Source organism: Seriola aureovittata, chromosome 17, assembly GCF_021018895.1.
Source record: "Seriola aureovittata isolate HTS-2021-v1 ecotype China chromosome 17, ASM2101889v1, whole genome shotgun sequence".
In the NCBI taxonomy this organism is placed as follows: Eukaryota; Metazoa; Chordata; class Actinopteri; order Carangiformes; family Carangidae; genus Seriola; species Seriola aureovittata.
The window spans coordinates 11,565,956-11,579,797 of NC_079380.1; the positions used below are offsets into that span (position 1 = coordinate 11,565,956).

At 43.4% G+C, this 13,842-nt stretch overlaps 1 protein-coding gene across 6 annotated transcripts in view; it reads left to right on the forward strand.

The window, feature by feature from the left end:
- Nucleotides 1–13,842, forward strand: part of LOC130184473 (potassium channel subfamily T member 2) — a 36,106-nt gene that overhangs the window by 4,806 nt on the left and 17,458 nt on the right. For all 6 annotated transcript variants that reach the window (XM_056400397.1, XM_056400403.1, XM_056400398.1 and 3 more), the window contains 9 exons: nucleotides 6,412–6,491; nucleotides 7,326–7,428; nucleotides 7,736–7,798; nucleotides 8,672–8,720; nucleotides 9,210–9,269; nucleotides 10,016–10,090; nucleotides 10,357–10,440; nucleotides 10,863–10,957; nucleotides 11,665–11,845. In XM_056400397.1, the coding sequence (XP_056256372.1) occupies nucleotides 6,412–6,491; nucleotides 7,326–7,428; nucleotides 7,736–7,798; nucleotides 8,672–8,720; nucleotides 9,210–9,269; nucleotides 10,016–10,090; nucleotides 10,357–10,440; nucleotides 10,863–10,957; nucleotides 11,665–11,845 (790 nt within the window). The remainder of the gene's footprint in view (nucleotides 1–6,411; nucleotides 6,492–7,325; nucleotides 7,429–7,735; nucleotides 7,799–8,671; nucleotides 8,721–9,209; nucleotides 9,270–10,015; nucleotides 10,091–10,356; nucleotides 10,441–10,862; nucleotides 10,958–11,664; nucleotides 11,846–13,842) is intronic.

Consider the following 13,842-nt stretch of genomic DNA (forward strand, 5'->3'; position numbering starts at 1 on the left):
TGACGAAGGTCACTTCCTATTAATTAAAAAAAGCTTCTAAAAACAACATCCTAATTAATACTGGCAAAGAGGAAAGGTCTCCAGTAGGGAAGAACATTAAAAGGTACGTCTGTTTAAGAACAAATGAGAGGGCATGGTGGGAGGACGGAGGATGGAGGGCTCACATACAGTCTGAGCATCATCCTGCTGCAAAGAATATTGTAACATGAGCCGCTGCTCTTTTTTGCGAGAAGGCTGTGTACAGTACAGAGAGGACATTACCTGAAGGCAGACTGAGAGACACTTCAGTTTTGTCACACTGCTAGAGTTTATTAAATTTGATTCTTTGTTCCTTGTACTCCAGCAACCCCTGTATCCTGTGGCAAGGTGTAGACAACCTATATACATATATATATATATATATATATATATATATATATATATAGTAAAAAGACACAGAAATGTATTAGATATATATTAGATGTATCCTTTTTTTATTGTTATTGTTACAGCATTAAGGCAGAAATAGCCCAAGGCTGAAGAGAGAACAGAGTCAGTTCAGGGTGTGTCTCTGGTAGTCATCTTGAACCACGTTTTTTTTATTTTTAAAGATTTCTTTGCCACCACTGGGTGTTAATAAGTTAGATGCTGATGCAGATGATGAGTTCCCTAACCAGTCTTTCATTTCAATGAGCACTGTCAACACTTAAGAGCCTTCCTGCTGTGGATACTAACACAGCCATGGGGCTGACTAGCATGTGTCTGAAGACTCCTGAGCTCTTGCGGTGTTCGATGTTGCCGGAAGGTCCTTGTGGCATCAGATCGGGGGCAGGGAGCTGCTGTGCCACGACGTTGTGGGGGGATCACAAACACAGTTGCCCAGTAATCGCAGCTCCCCTATTCCCAAACTGAGTTAGCTTAATGCACCGCAGGAGTTGTCTTTCCAATCCATGCAGCCCCAGAGACACCAGAGACAGGCAATAGAGAGGGTTCCTTTCATTTACACTCCTTTTGCGTTGCGCACGTCGACCTCAAAGCAATGATTTGAAGACGACTTTGAAACAGATTGATATCTCGTGGGTTTGATCGAATCTTAAATGTCTGCGCAAATGTGAGGCTAATGTAATCTGAAGGGCCGGGTAGATAGAATGTCATTGGGTGGCTTTCAATAGAGTTGTGCACCAATTGAAGGCATATTATGTTTCATGATTGGCGGATGAACGAGTGTGTTTTAAATCACTGGTAATGGGCCCAAGTACTGCTTTTCAACAGCTGAGAGGAACTCTTTGTCTTCCACTGAAGCAACAGTTGTGTTCTGGTTCAACTTCAGGTAAACAAATGGATCCATGTGAATGTGTCAGCAGATGCTCCCATAAGCAATAAGTAGTGAATGATAATTTCAGGAAAGGATGAGGCAAGGCTGGTTACGTCAGGGAGCAGGGGGGGTGGTGGGGGCTGGGGAATGGCTGGAGCACTTCCACTGATGATGTATGGAAAGTTTTAATCCATGGAAACCCAGAGGTTGTTCAGGAAATGGCTCTGAATAAAAGCTACAGCGCACATTTACTTACTGTCATTATACTGTGGAATGCATTACATATTTCTTGTAAGTGATGATCATGTTGCTGCTGTGCTTTTGCCCGGGCAGCTGAGGTTAGAGATGGAGTGATTGCTGGAGGTGATAGACAATGGGAGATGAAATAGTGGAGAAATCAGTCACGACAGAGACCGGTTAGGTTTCTCCTTTGGTTACACAGATAAAGAGACGGGCAGAGAAAGAGACTCTTTAAATGCCTCTGTAATTATTGAGTTACTATAAAAGCATTTGCTTGTTTCATTTGAGCGTTAAAATCAATTTATGTGTCAGTAATGAGTGCTATTAAAAACATTTGCTGTTTTTTGTTTCATATGACCCTTCGGTCAGTTTGAACCTGTGCATTGTCAGCCTTGAAAGAGAGATGTACCTTTCACCAAAAGAAAAGGATCTTTCTGTAGCGGGAAATATGTAGCTACACATTCTCATTTTTCCTTTCTTTTTCTTCCTTTTTTCTTCTCCACCTTCCATCAACACACTCTAATTTGTGAGATGGTTGTGTATCTGGGTCAGGGACAAGCTGTCCTGTCAACTATTGGTTGAATGAGGCAGAGTACACCTTGCCTCACCTAAGCTGCTACAGGGGCCTCATGGTGATGTTCAATTTATTTGCCTCTTGTCATCCCATTGAATTCCCCCGGCCCTCATTTGTAGCCCGTGTATATTATTATTGTATGTCTTTGTCTGCTTTTTCCAGACTTTGCTCCTTTATCTGTGGCCTCTTTTTCACAGAGGATCCCCTATTTACCCATTCGTCTTGAGCAGTACACTATGCTGAGTAATAAACTTCAAACTGGTTTATGGGCCATGGGATTTTTCCATAAAATGGTTCTTCAGAAGCCACACATTTCTTTCATTTGATGGGAACAGCTTCTCTAAAAATAACTATAATAATTTCTACTGGTGCACTTATGTCAGTCTCCTTTTATAGGTTAAACATATTTCCATTCATCTTGCCCCTTGACTTTTCTAATCTGTGCATCTTAAAAGGTTTGTGAAATATGCCAGGACAGTCGTTTGTCTTCATTTCCATATCACAGCAGTCTACATTTCTCAGTATAGACCAGGCTGCAGCCTCCAGCTGAACTTATGTCCATATTTATGATTTTTTTTTCTAGATTTATTACACTGTGTTTTAATGGATTTTTTTTTTTTTTTTTAACAAAGGCATGCAATTAATTAAACTGACCAACCTTGATATCATCGATTTTACAAAAGTCTACACGGTAGAATTTTTCTCATGGTAACCATATTTCTTGTTTTGTTTTTTTTGTTCAGTTTTTTGTCTACTTCACTGGTATGAATACTATGTCTGAGTTGTGTTTAGAGGTTGTGATGAGTAAGTGCTGTGCACACATAGATTTGGGTTTCTGTAGTCTCCTCCACTGTGTCATTAGATGGCCAGTGCTGTGTCATTATGGAGTACAGGCATGGGTGGAAGCAGCAGGAGAACAAGGTTCATCTCTCTCTCTCTCTCTCTCTCTCTATCTCTCTCTCAAAGATCCTCCTCCGCATGTCCCCGTCTGTCTGTCTGTCCATCCGTCTGTGTCTGTTAATTTGTCTTTATTTTTGTCCGCTCTCTCTCTCTCTCTCTCTCTCTCTCTCTCTCTCTCTCTCTCTCTCTCTCTCTCTCTCTCTCTCTCTCTCTCTCTCTCTGTCTCTCTCTGTCTCTTTCTTTCAGCCTTTTCAACCCTCAGAGTGTAACATGCAAATATGCAAATGAAGATTCTCTCCCCACGCTCGGGTTTGAAATGTTATGCCATGCCCCCTTTCTTCATGTACTCTCGTTTCCAGCTGTTAAACATGCTGGCTTTGCTTTATTAAAGCCCATGAGATGATCTTAGTTGCCTGGCTCGAAATAATTAGTTTGAAAAATATGTATTTTGAATGAGGAGCAGAGAAGAGAGTGAGACAGTCCTCTCTGGGGGTTATTTTCTCATGGTAACTCTTCAACGTTACACTGAAATAGTTGTTCCTTAATCAAGCGACATGTTTTTTTTCAGTGTTCCCAAGCAGTTTTTTCTCAACATTGATTTAGAATTTATTTTCTTCGTGCATTTTGGAGGGCCTTCAGGGGGGCGGGTATGTGGCTATAGCCCAGAGGTGCCATCGTGATGTGTTTGTGTGTGTCTTTTGTTTTGAAATAATGCTCTTTATGTGTTTTTAATGTGTTTTTCTCCCCCATCCTCCCCTCAGATTAAAGATCCAAACTCTCAATCTATCCTACAGCTCAACTCTTTATTGGGCTATATTTCCACTTTGCTTTTTGTCCTCTGTTGTACACTCAAGTGGAAAAGCTCTCACTTAGAGAAACACATCAAGGACAAAATGACCTCTGAAATTAACCTCTTCCCCCAGGAAGCTCGCAGAGCTCAGGGAGGCTTTAAGGACTTTGACGAAGAGAAGGAATGCAGGGATGGCTAGATTTAGGAACGTATGTCACTTTAAGTGTCCTAAGGTATTGGACTGAAAACACTGTCATGGTCAGACATGGAGGTGCAGCGCCTGATGGATTTGGTTGTAAAAAAGGACATTAGCTTGATGGAAAGCGAACATTTAAGCACTTACCATTTTTTGTTTTTTTATGATGATAATAACCTGAAACTTGCCACAGTGGAGCTTTTCAGAAGAAGTCAACACATGAGCAACAAGCTTGTTGGAACCTGTGCAGCTGTGGGAAATCCAACGAAATGCATATATCTAGTTATATTTTCATCATTTTGGATGTGTACTGGAATAGAGGATGGCTTTAGTTCTTTATAGATGGTTGCAGCGATGGTTGATTATATCATCATTGTAATCAACCAAGTAATATTTGATTATAATTATGATGATGATTCGCTAATTTAATGTGCATAAGTGTACACTGTATGTGCCAAAACAAGGTTGCTGAGAGTGATCTTTAGAGGAAAGGAGGTGTCCTTTGGTGCTGCCATTTTCACTGGCAGTAGTCTGGCCTTGCATTGGATGTAAAGATTTTTCCACCACTAAGCTATAAGCTCTTGTTGAGTGTTTAAGGAGAAAACATCACATCTGCCTTCAATGAAGTCTTAACTGCCTGAACCTTTTCAGACCCTTTCTCACAGGATGCAAACTTTTTATATAGCACTCACACTATTTTTTCTCTGATTGGCACAGTTATTTCAATCTTGTTAATGAATGATATAATGACATTGCAGGTCTTCTGTTACCCCCAACCCTGCTTTTTTATATGTAATAATATTTCCTACAGGAACTGATGAAAATGGCACACCGTGCTTATTGCCGCAGAGGTATTGACTGTTTGATTGCTGTGTGTAAAAGAACTCATGCAGTCATATGCTCAATTAGCTCAGTACGACTAAACACGCACAGACTTGCACACGCCGATATATACACACGTAATACTTACTTACTTTCCCCATTGTCTATGACAGCAAATACAGCAGGGCATCACATCGTCGCCAGCAATTCATACAGTCATTTTCTAATCAAAAGATGCAATTACACAACCTTGGGCTTTTTTCTTGAGCCTGAGGAGGTCTGTGTATCTGCATGTTCCCCTGTTTTCCATCATGTGTGCAAAAGCATTATCGTCAGCAGGCGGCTCAGAGAGAGAGGGGAGCCGTCAACAAGTTGGAGCGGGGGGCTATCGGCTCCGATGGCTCAACACACTTGCTGTACTTGTGTTTGCTCACATCTGCTCGTGTGAGAGGGAGGGAAAAGACAACGAATCCTGTGTTGCCATAGCAACACTGAGGAAAGTCACCCCCACACCCCCCACCCCCCCACCCCACCCCCCCACAACCCCCAGCCCCATATGTTGCTGGGAATGTGGTGTGTTTTTGGTTTTGATCTGTGTGAGCATATAGAGTCACTCTGGAACCCTGGGAAGACCACCACCCTCCCGCCCCCTCACCGCCACCTCTTCCTCTTCCTGCAGACAGGAGAATAGATTGCAGTTGTTCTGCCTCTCTTTCATCTGTCCATGTGTCTGTGTGCTGTGAGGAGACCACCAGTGAGTCAGGCCTGTGGTTTTTCATCCTCAACCTGAGTCATCCACTCTTCCCTCCATAGCATGAAAGAAGAGCAGCTGAGAACTCTCTCCCGAGGTGGTCAGACAGGAAATACAGTCATCCCTCTGTGTGTCCTGTTATGTGACTCTACACATCTAAGGGCGTTCTCAAGAGTGTGTCTTTGTCATTTTCATCATATCGTCCATGCCAGATTGGCCTGTGAATGGTCTAATAACCCTAATGACTTGGTTGCAGCCAGGTGTGTATTTTACGCCTGTGTGTGTGTGTACAGTAAACGTGTGTGTGCGTGAGTGTGTGTCCCTCTAACAGGATGGTGCCAGAATGAAAAGGGAGAAAGAGCAGTAATTATGGCCTCCCATGTTCAGCAGAAACATCAGAGGGAAGTAATTTGTTGCTCTATATTTAATCAGTGGAGATAACGAGACTGACTGCAGCTGTCTGGGCCTATGGGCAGGCGGACAAGCAGGAACACCATTTCCTCCAAAACCCATTAGTCTTTAATGCAGCCAGCCACAATGTCTTATTCCCATACTTTTCATTGTTCAAATAATCATTATTGCCCTTTCTATCTCCAATTTGCTCAACTGTACACTTTTTCTTTGTCACCCTTATTCAATGCTCTCTTATCGCCCAGCCCTTCACTTGTTTTGTCTTTCTCTTCTGTCCCTTGACTTGACTCCATGAAAGAAGTATTTTATCTCCTCAATCACCTGCACCGCCTCTTGCAGACTTCTCCCTCTTATCTCCAGCTCTCTCTCACTGTTTTACTGCCCATCTCTCCATGTCTCTCTCTCTCTCCATGTCTCTCTCTCTCTCTCTCAGGGTGCAGGTAGAGTTCTATGTGAATGAGAACACTTTCAAGGAGCGCCTAAAGCTGTTCTTCATCAAAAACCAAAGATCCAGTGAGTTGTTTGGGAATCACGCTTTATCTGTCTGTGTTTATTTTTGAGTGATTTCCCCACCTTTCTGTCTGTTTTGTTTCCACATGAGTTGGCTCTTATTTTTTGACTGAAGAGATGTGTTTCATTTTAGTTTGTGACGTGCTGTCACACTTGCTCTGAATTTCATCACCAGTTGTTCAACATGCCCACTTTTCCTTTCTGTGACTGGTTTACATGTCTGTGTACTGATTCAAAGTATCTTCGGACTCATTAATAGATATGTCACACCTTTAATTTCTCCCACACAACTAAAATCACTAAAATATTTATCCAGAAAATCTTAACTCAAAGTAGAAAGAGGTGTATATGTCACGTTTATTTTGCACTTAATTAGGTTAATATTAACTGATAATTATAGCCCTCATCCTTTTTTTCTTATTAAGGTGGTAATCACTGCTTAAATAACATACTGTAATAGTAATATAACTAGAGATATAGAGGGATACAAAAATAACCTCAGCCTCTGCAGACAAGATGAAGTACTACATTTTCTGCTACGTTAAGCCAACCATTGTCAGTCAGTCATGAGTGCAAAAGCTTTATCGAAGAGACGTGATGAGTCAGTCTGACTTTTTGGTAGTGGTGATAAATGGCTTATGAGCGGCTGTTCGTTTCCAGGAGCTAGTCTGTGTGTTCACCATTTGTGTCATGACTTTTAATACGTTTTTTTTATTGTGACTTACTTCTAAGAACCCTACAGGGTTTTAATAAAAAATTTAGTTTTTTTTTTTAAATACAAATTCAGCAGCTGGCTTTTATTTTTAAAGACTGAATGTCTTCTTCTTTGTGTTGCAGGTCTGCGAGTGCGAATGTTTAACTTTGCTCTGAAAGTGCTGAGCTGCCTCCTCTATATTGTCAGAGTCCTACTGGACAACCCGCAAGAGGAAAGACAGGACTGGTGAGAGCAACATTGATAACACGGGCTTAATGAGGTGAAACAAAGTCTCTGCGAGTGTGGAGGCCTGATAGCAGGAACAAGTGCACCGGGTCAATAAATGAGATAACAGTGTGTGCACAGAGTATCTCGTAAAAGGAGTGGATGTGAGATTATGGCCGGAGAAGAGAGGGAGGTGGATGGATGCAATCTGGAAAGTAAACTGATATTTGGACCGAGCAGAGGGTCTGTCCAGTTTTAGTTAGAGGAGTTCAACAAGAAGCTTTTTTCTTTAGCCATTTTTTGTGTGTTTTTTTTTCCCCCAATGCAGCGTGAGCGGAGTGAACTGCACGAAACAAAATACATCATCCCGCCCCTGGAGTGAGTTTGACTGGTAAGCATGTGAGTCTCTAATTAGGAGAGATGGCTTTGGCCTGCAGACAGGGACAATGAAACTGTGCACCCTGGAGGAATGGCATGTCCAACACCGGCCCACCGGTCCGAAATGTTGTATAATGCAATCAATGAAACTTCACTTAACTGATGCAATTCACAATGCTGATATTGAGCATTACAGATCCATTCATTTATCACAATCCAACTCTATGGATTAGATGTCAACGTAATATGTATGTAGTGCCTGTGCAGCCTAATCAACAGCGATCTAGTGGAGATAAAGTATGTAATATACAGCAACAGAGAGAGGGAGAGAAACCAGGAAGTGTATGTGGACTTCAGGCTACGCCATGTCTCCTGCTCAGGGACCTATTGATCTAATTGGTGGCTGGTGACACTGGCTAAGCTCTGGCTCCAAATGAATAAGGAGCCTGACAGAGTGAGCTCAGGAAAGGGACATGCCACCTCCTGCTCCAGGCAGCAGACTCATAGGAGCAAATCAGAGTGCAGGCAGGCAAGCAGCCAAGCAGCTATGATAAGCCCCAGGGTGTCTTTGGGAAAAAAAAGGGAGGCCTTTCTCTCACAATAACGCTGTAAATTTCCATTTGACTGTGTGAATATTACTTTTCTCCTACAATATGAGGGTGCTGGCAGCTGTGCACTCCACTGATGTGCAGTTGTAAACAGCATAATTAAATTTAATGCGGTGATGGGAGTTGTGTTCATGATCCCCGTTGAGATTGTCATTGTGTTGGGCCTAACCGAATTAAAAATATCTTGTCCGTCTTTGCTGGCACGGTCTAATTTTTGTCTTTCTTTGCAACATTTCACTCCTCTCCTCTCTGTTCCTTCTTTTTTTTCCGCTCTGCAGGAAACTGATCATCTGGGTGGATAGACCTCTGCCGCTGTGGGCACTGCAGGTCAGATAGATCAGTACAATCCTGTGCAAACAAAGCTTCAATCTGTTTACACACATTTCTGCATACATGAGTGCACACACGGGCACATGGCAAAAATGTCTGCATTCCTTTTTATTGGTTTATGGGCAATTAATTCACGCCACATCATTTCAGGGCTTGAATACATGAAGTCAGATCATTGTACTTGACATGTATTTACACTTTAAGTATGATTACACACACTTATATACATACACACAATCAGACACCAGGCTGTCTGTTGCTTCACTTAAACCTGTTCCCTCTGAAGCTCAATCATCAGCACGCCCACTGATTCCTCCCACGCTCTCCTCTTCCATCTCTGCGACTCCTAATTTCTCTCTGCTCTGGTCTCTCTCTCTATTTCGACTCCTCTCGGCTCTCCCTCTCTCTCTGTCCGTATCTCTACATTTTCTCTCTTACTCTCCCACTCTGCTCACTCTCTCTCTCTCTCTCTCTCTCTTTTTGCAGGTGCTTGTGGCTTTCATCAGCTTTTCAGAAACTATGTTGCTCGTGTATCTGAGCTACAAGGTGAGTTACCCCACACGACGAAGTCTGAAGCCTTTTGTGATGTCCACATGTGTGGCGTGTGTGTGTGGGTGTGCATGCATTTGATATCCCTGAGAGGGAGGGGAGGGGAGGGGTTGTTTGTCCACTTTGCACTCCTCTGTGGGTTCTCTCTTCTAAACTGAAGTTTTCTCTCCTCCCCTGATGCTGCTCCTTTGCTCTCACATTTGAGAAGCACCTCAGCGGGCCTTGAGGCTTCTTCAGCACCGTCCTGTTATTGACACATCAGAAAGACTTTAGGGGGAGGCCCCTGTGTTGCTGCAGTGGGGGGCCGATCCATCAACGGGTTGCCCTGCCTTTGATGTACTTGACACTATAAGCCTATGAAGGGGTCTCTCTGCAGATTACTCTGGAGGCTAGAGGCCTTAGCATTTAGAGCTGACTGATTCCTGTGGACATGCCCTGTGCCTGTCCACCTACACTAGTCAGATTCAGGTCAGCTATATGCAGGCGTCAGACACATAAAAACAGCCACGGCTGACATCTTAATTGAATGGCAAAGCTTAGTGGAAACTAAGAAATGCTGCTTCTTTCCTCAAAGGGCACGAGGGAGTTATATCAGCTTCATACATCCCTCCAATCTGTTCTATGGTGCAAAAGCTGATCAATGTCTCTCCTTGTTTCTGCTACTGGGCCTGTTATGTGGTAATCCCCTAAGGTCGCCATGACAATAGAGTTCCCTGACCCCTGTCTGTGGTTTATGTTTCCAGGGCAACGTTTGGGAGCAAGTATTACGTGTCCCTTTCATTCTGGAGATGATCAGCGCCGTTCCCTTCATGATCACTGTGAGTGGAAGGATATGCGTTACTGAGCACTGACAGCATGGGGAGTCTCTCAGGCAGATATTTGTTTTTTTCTTCTTTTTTTTTTTGGGCTGTCAAGCACCACATTCCCATCCCCCTCCCTTCACTCGTTTAACACCCGCTGCAGTCATACAGAGAGGACATCTCCACAGACACAGGCTCACACAATCCTGTTTGTTTTTAAGAGATCCTGTGACAGTGTACAGTGTGTTCAAATAAAAGTGACTGATGCTTTCTCCTCTTCGCAGGTGATTTTGCCCTCCTTCAGAAATCTCTTCATCCCTGTATTTCTCAACTGCTGGCTGGCCAAACACGCTTTGGAGAACATGATAGTGAGTGAAGCATCAACCTGTCCAATTTTCCCATCATTTTCATCTCAACAGCTCTGTTATTTTGTTGGCAGGCCGTCGCCCCTCTCAGCCTCTGCCATTTCAGCTCAACAGCTTTATCTTAAACACTCAAATCAGTCACTAAATATTCAAACCTGCAACTTGGGTTTGGTAATGAAGCTTTTCAAATCCGCTGCTTCCATCTGTTCCATCACATCATGCTAACTAAGCTTGTTCTCTGCTCAGAATATTCCAGCACTTTGCCGTGTTCATCTCATTTTTAGTGCATTTTTATATTTCATCCATCTTTTTCCTACTATTCATCAACCACATTTACATCCTCACTTTACACTTTAACAGTGCAGAACTTGTGTTGTTGTGGTTGCCACACATTCACTCGTATCTCTCTGTCTGTCTGTTTGCAGAATGATCTCCACAGGGCAATCCAGCGGACGCACTCAGCCATGTTTAACCAGGTGGTGATACTCATCAGCACGCTGGTCTGTCTCATGTTTACATGGTGGGTATCCTCACTGCTGACACTGAGCTGAGAAGGAGGGTGGGGGGCAACGGGGAAAGAAAAGAGGGAAATGGAGGCTGGACAGGAAGTGAAGGGTGTCACAGCCGTGGACAGGGTGAGTAAAGGAGAAGGAGGATGCGATGGACGAGCAACAGTGTGATACATGCAATAGGCAAAAAAAAAAAGGCACAGGAGAATGAAAGAAAAAAGGGGCTGCTCCCGGAGCTCGGAGAGAGAAAGACAGAGAGCAGAAAGGTAATTGGTAACTGTGAGAGTGAGATAGAGCTCTGGCGATTGCCTCAGTGCAGTGGAGGATGTGTCAGCTCGCGGCATATCTGATGTGACAGCCTGAGCTAATCCAGGAGATCCTACACACAGCATGAATTAAGCTCTCTGACCGTTTCAGGGTTGACATTTGCCTGTTGACTCATCTATCCCTTAAAGATCACGATAATACGCACAGCTTGCGTTTGCACACTTAGATAGACAAATATACAACGAAGGCGCTCAAGCGTGCATCCACCCTCATCACCACACATGTAAAGTCACACATGTATCAACAAGCGTGAAAAGCCGCTCTCTGTGTGTAATTGCTCCCACAAGGCACTTACACTTCATCCAACACGTGGAGTCTTATTCCTTAGTGATTCTCACTTTCTTTTTCTTTCTTTCTCCATCTTTCCCACCCTCCTGCCCACCTCTTTCAGCATCTGCGGTATCCAACACCTCGAAAGAGCGGGCAACAACTTGACCCTGTTTGACTCGCTCTACTTCTGCGTGGTCACCTTCTCCACAGTGGGCTTCGGAGATGTCACCCCCCAGATCTGGCCCTCGCAGCTCCTGGTGGTCATCATGATCTTTGTGGCGCTCATCGTGCTCCCCATCCAGGTGGGAAACAATGATGATAACCTTTAATACAAGGATTATACTCACTTGCGGACACATACAGCTGCGGACACCACAAACGCGTAGTTGTCTTTAATCTTTTACTCCACAGTAGATCATTGACTACGTATTTGGTGCATGCTCACTACAAATCACACAAAAATGGCATCATACATGCAAGAAGAATTACTACACATTTGGTTGTAGAGGTGAATAGAGAGATGAACTGTGGAGGTGATGGTAGCGGCCTCTCTTCAAACTCAGCGTCCATATTTGTTTTCCAGCGCATGCGCAGTTGGTGCCCTTGTTGCGTAGTGGTTACGTCGATATCCGCACCAGAGCCTCACACACACCATCCGATAAATAAATTTACATTACACAGACCCTATAGCAGATTGTGAAAGTATAACCCTGGTGTAATGCCACACAACAAATATGACATCACTATGTAACAGAAAACTTAGAAAGTTTAGTATGACCCCCCCTTGTACAATAATGTGATGAGTCATTGCATCCTACGTAGATTTACAACATTATTTTTATTCAGAGACCAGTGAGAGTGTCTTTCTTACTCTCTCAATTCCCCGAATCCCTCTCCTGTCATTTAGCTGCTCCGCAGAGGGAAGCTTGTGACGGAGAACGACAGGGACAGGGTTTACACACATTTGTGCAGGGACTGCTAAAAACACGTTGACAAACATGACAGTTCCACCTGTATCCTAATGATTGTCCTTCATATTTGTGCAAACCTTTTATCCCAGCGGTACCTGTGTGTGTCTAACAAAAGGTGGAATTTCCTCTGTGTGTATGTGCTGTACCTGCAGTTAGAGCAGGGAATCTAACACACACACATACACACACACACACACACACACACACAATTCATGACTAATTCACAAGTGATTTGGTTTACTGCCAGTCTTGCCTTGTTGTAAATTGGATTTATTTGCAATGACACTACACAACTTTGATAGCTTTAGGTATTAGGTTTAGGGCTGCATCCTACATCCTCCTGATCAACCAGCTATTGAATGTAAAGGTTTGAACGAAAACCTTCACAAAAATGAGCATGAAGATACTTTTGCAGAACTTTCATGAGCTGACTCATGAAAGAAATGGCGGTCTGTGCATCACCAACATGGATGCCATGTCATCCTCCCCACTCCCTCTCCCCATCTTTCATCCATAAATACCCTTTGACATTTAGAAACTGCCCCCCCCCCCCCCCCCCCCCCCCTTAGTCCCAACCCAAACCCCCTACCCTGTGTGTGTGTGTGTGTGTCCTGCCACCACCGGTCTCCAGGCTGTACAGGGGAGCCACAGAGCACATCAGGATTCAACCACTGTCTTTTTCTTATTGCTGTCTCGATTGGTTCCTGTAACTGAAAACAACACATTACAGCACAACAGGAAATGCCCCTCCTGAAGTCATTTTGTGTCATTTTGAACCTTAAAAGGATATTGATTTGAAAATAAGATGAAAAGTCAACCATTTAGGTAATTTGTTCCTGTTAATTCAGTTTCACCAGTTTGGAGACTTTACTCAAAAGAAATCTGGACACACTAAAATAGAGATTCGATTGTTACATCACAAGTCCACAGTTTGTGCTATTGAGAACTGGCCGTACACAAATGATTTCTGAATGCAGCTACGTTGTCACACGGATGTGTATGATGATTCTCGGCTTTAACGAGCTGACATTATCACTCAGCACTAAATGGAGCAAATTTATCGAAGGCAAAATGATGACGTCCCAGACAAAAACAGCACACGACACAAACGAACTGAGTGTACTGAGCTCCGTTCATGAGCGAAATGTGTGTGTGTTATTACCAACAGGAGTCGCAACACCACTTAGGTGTATGAAAGCGATAGTTTGGATTATTGGGGAACTGTGTTTTTCCTACTTACATGAGTTGAGATGAAGTTGAATCATTATGGTTCTTGCCAGACCAGAATGAGGAGAAAAATAAAAATGTAACTTTCAGTGTTAATGAGG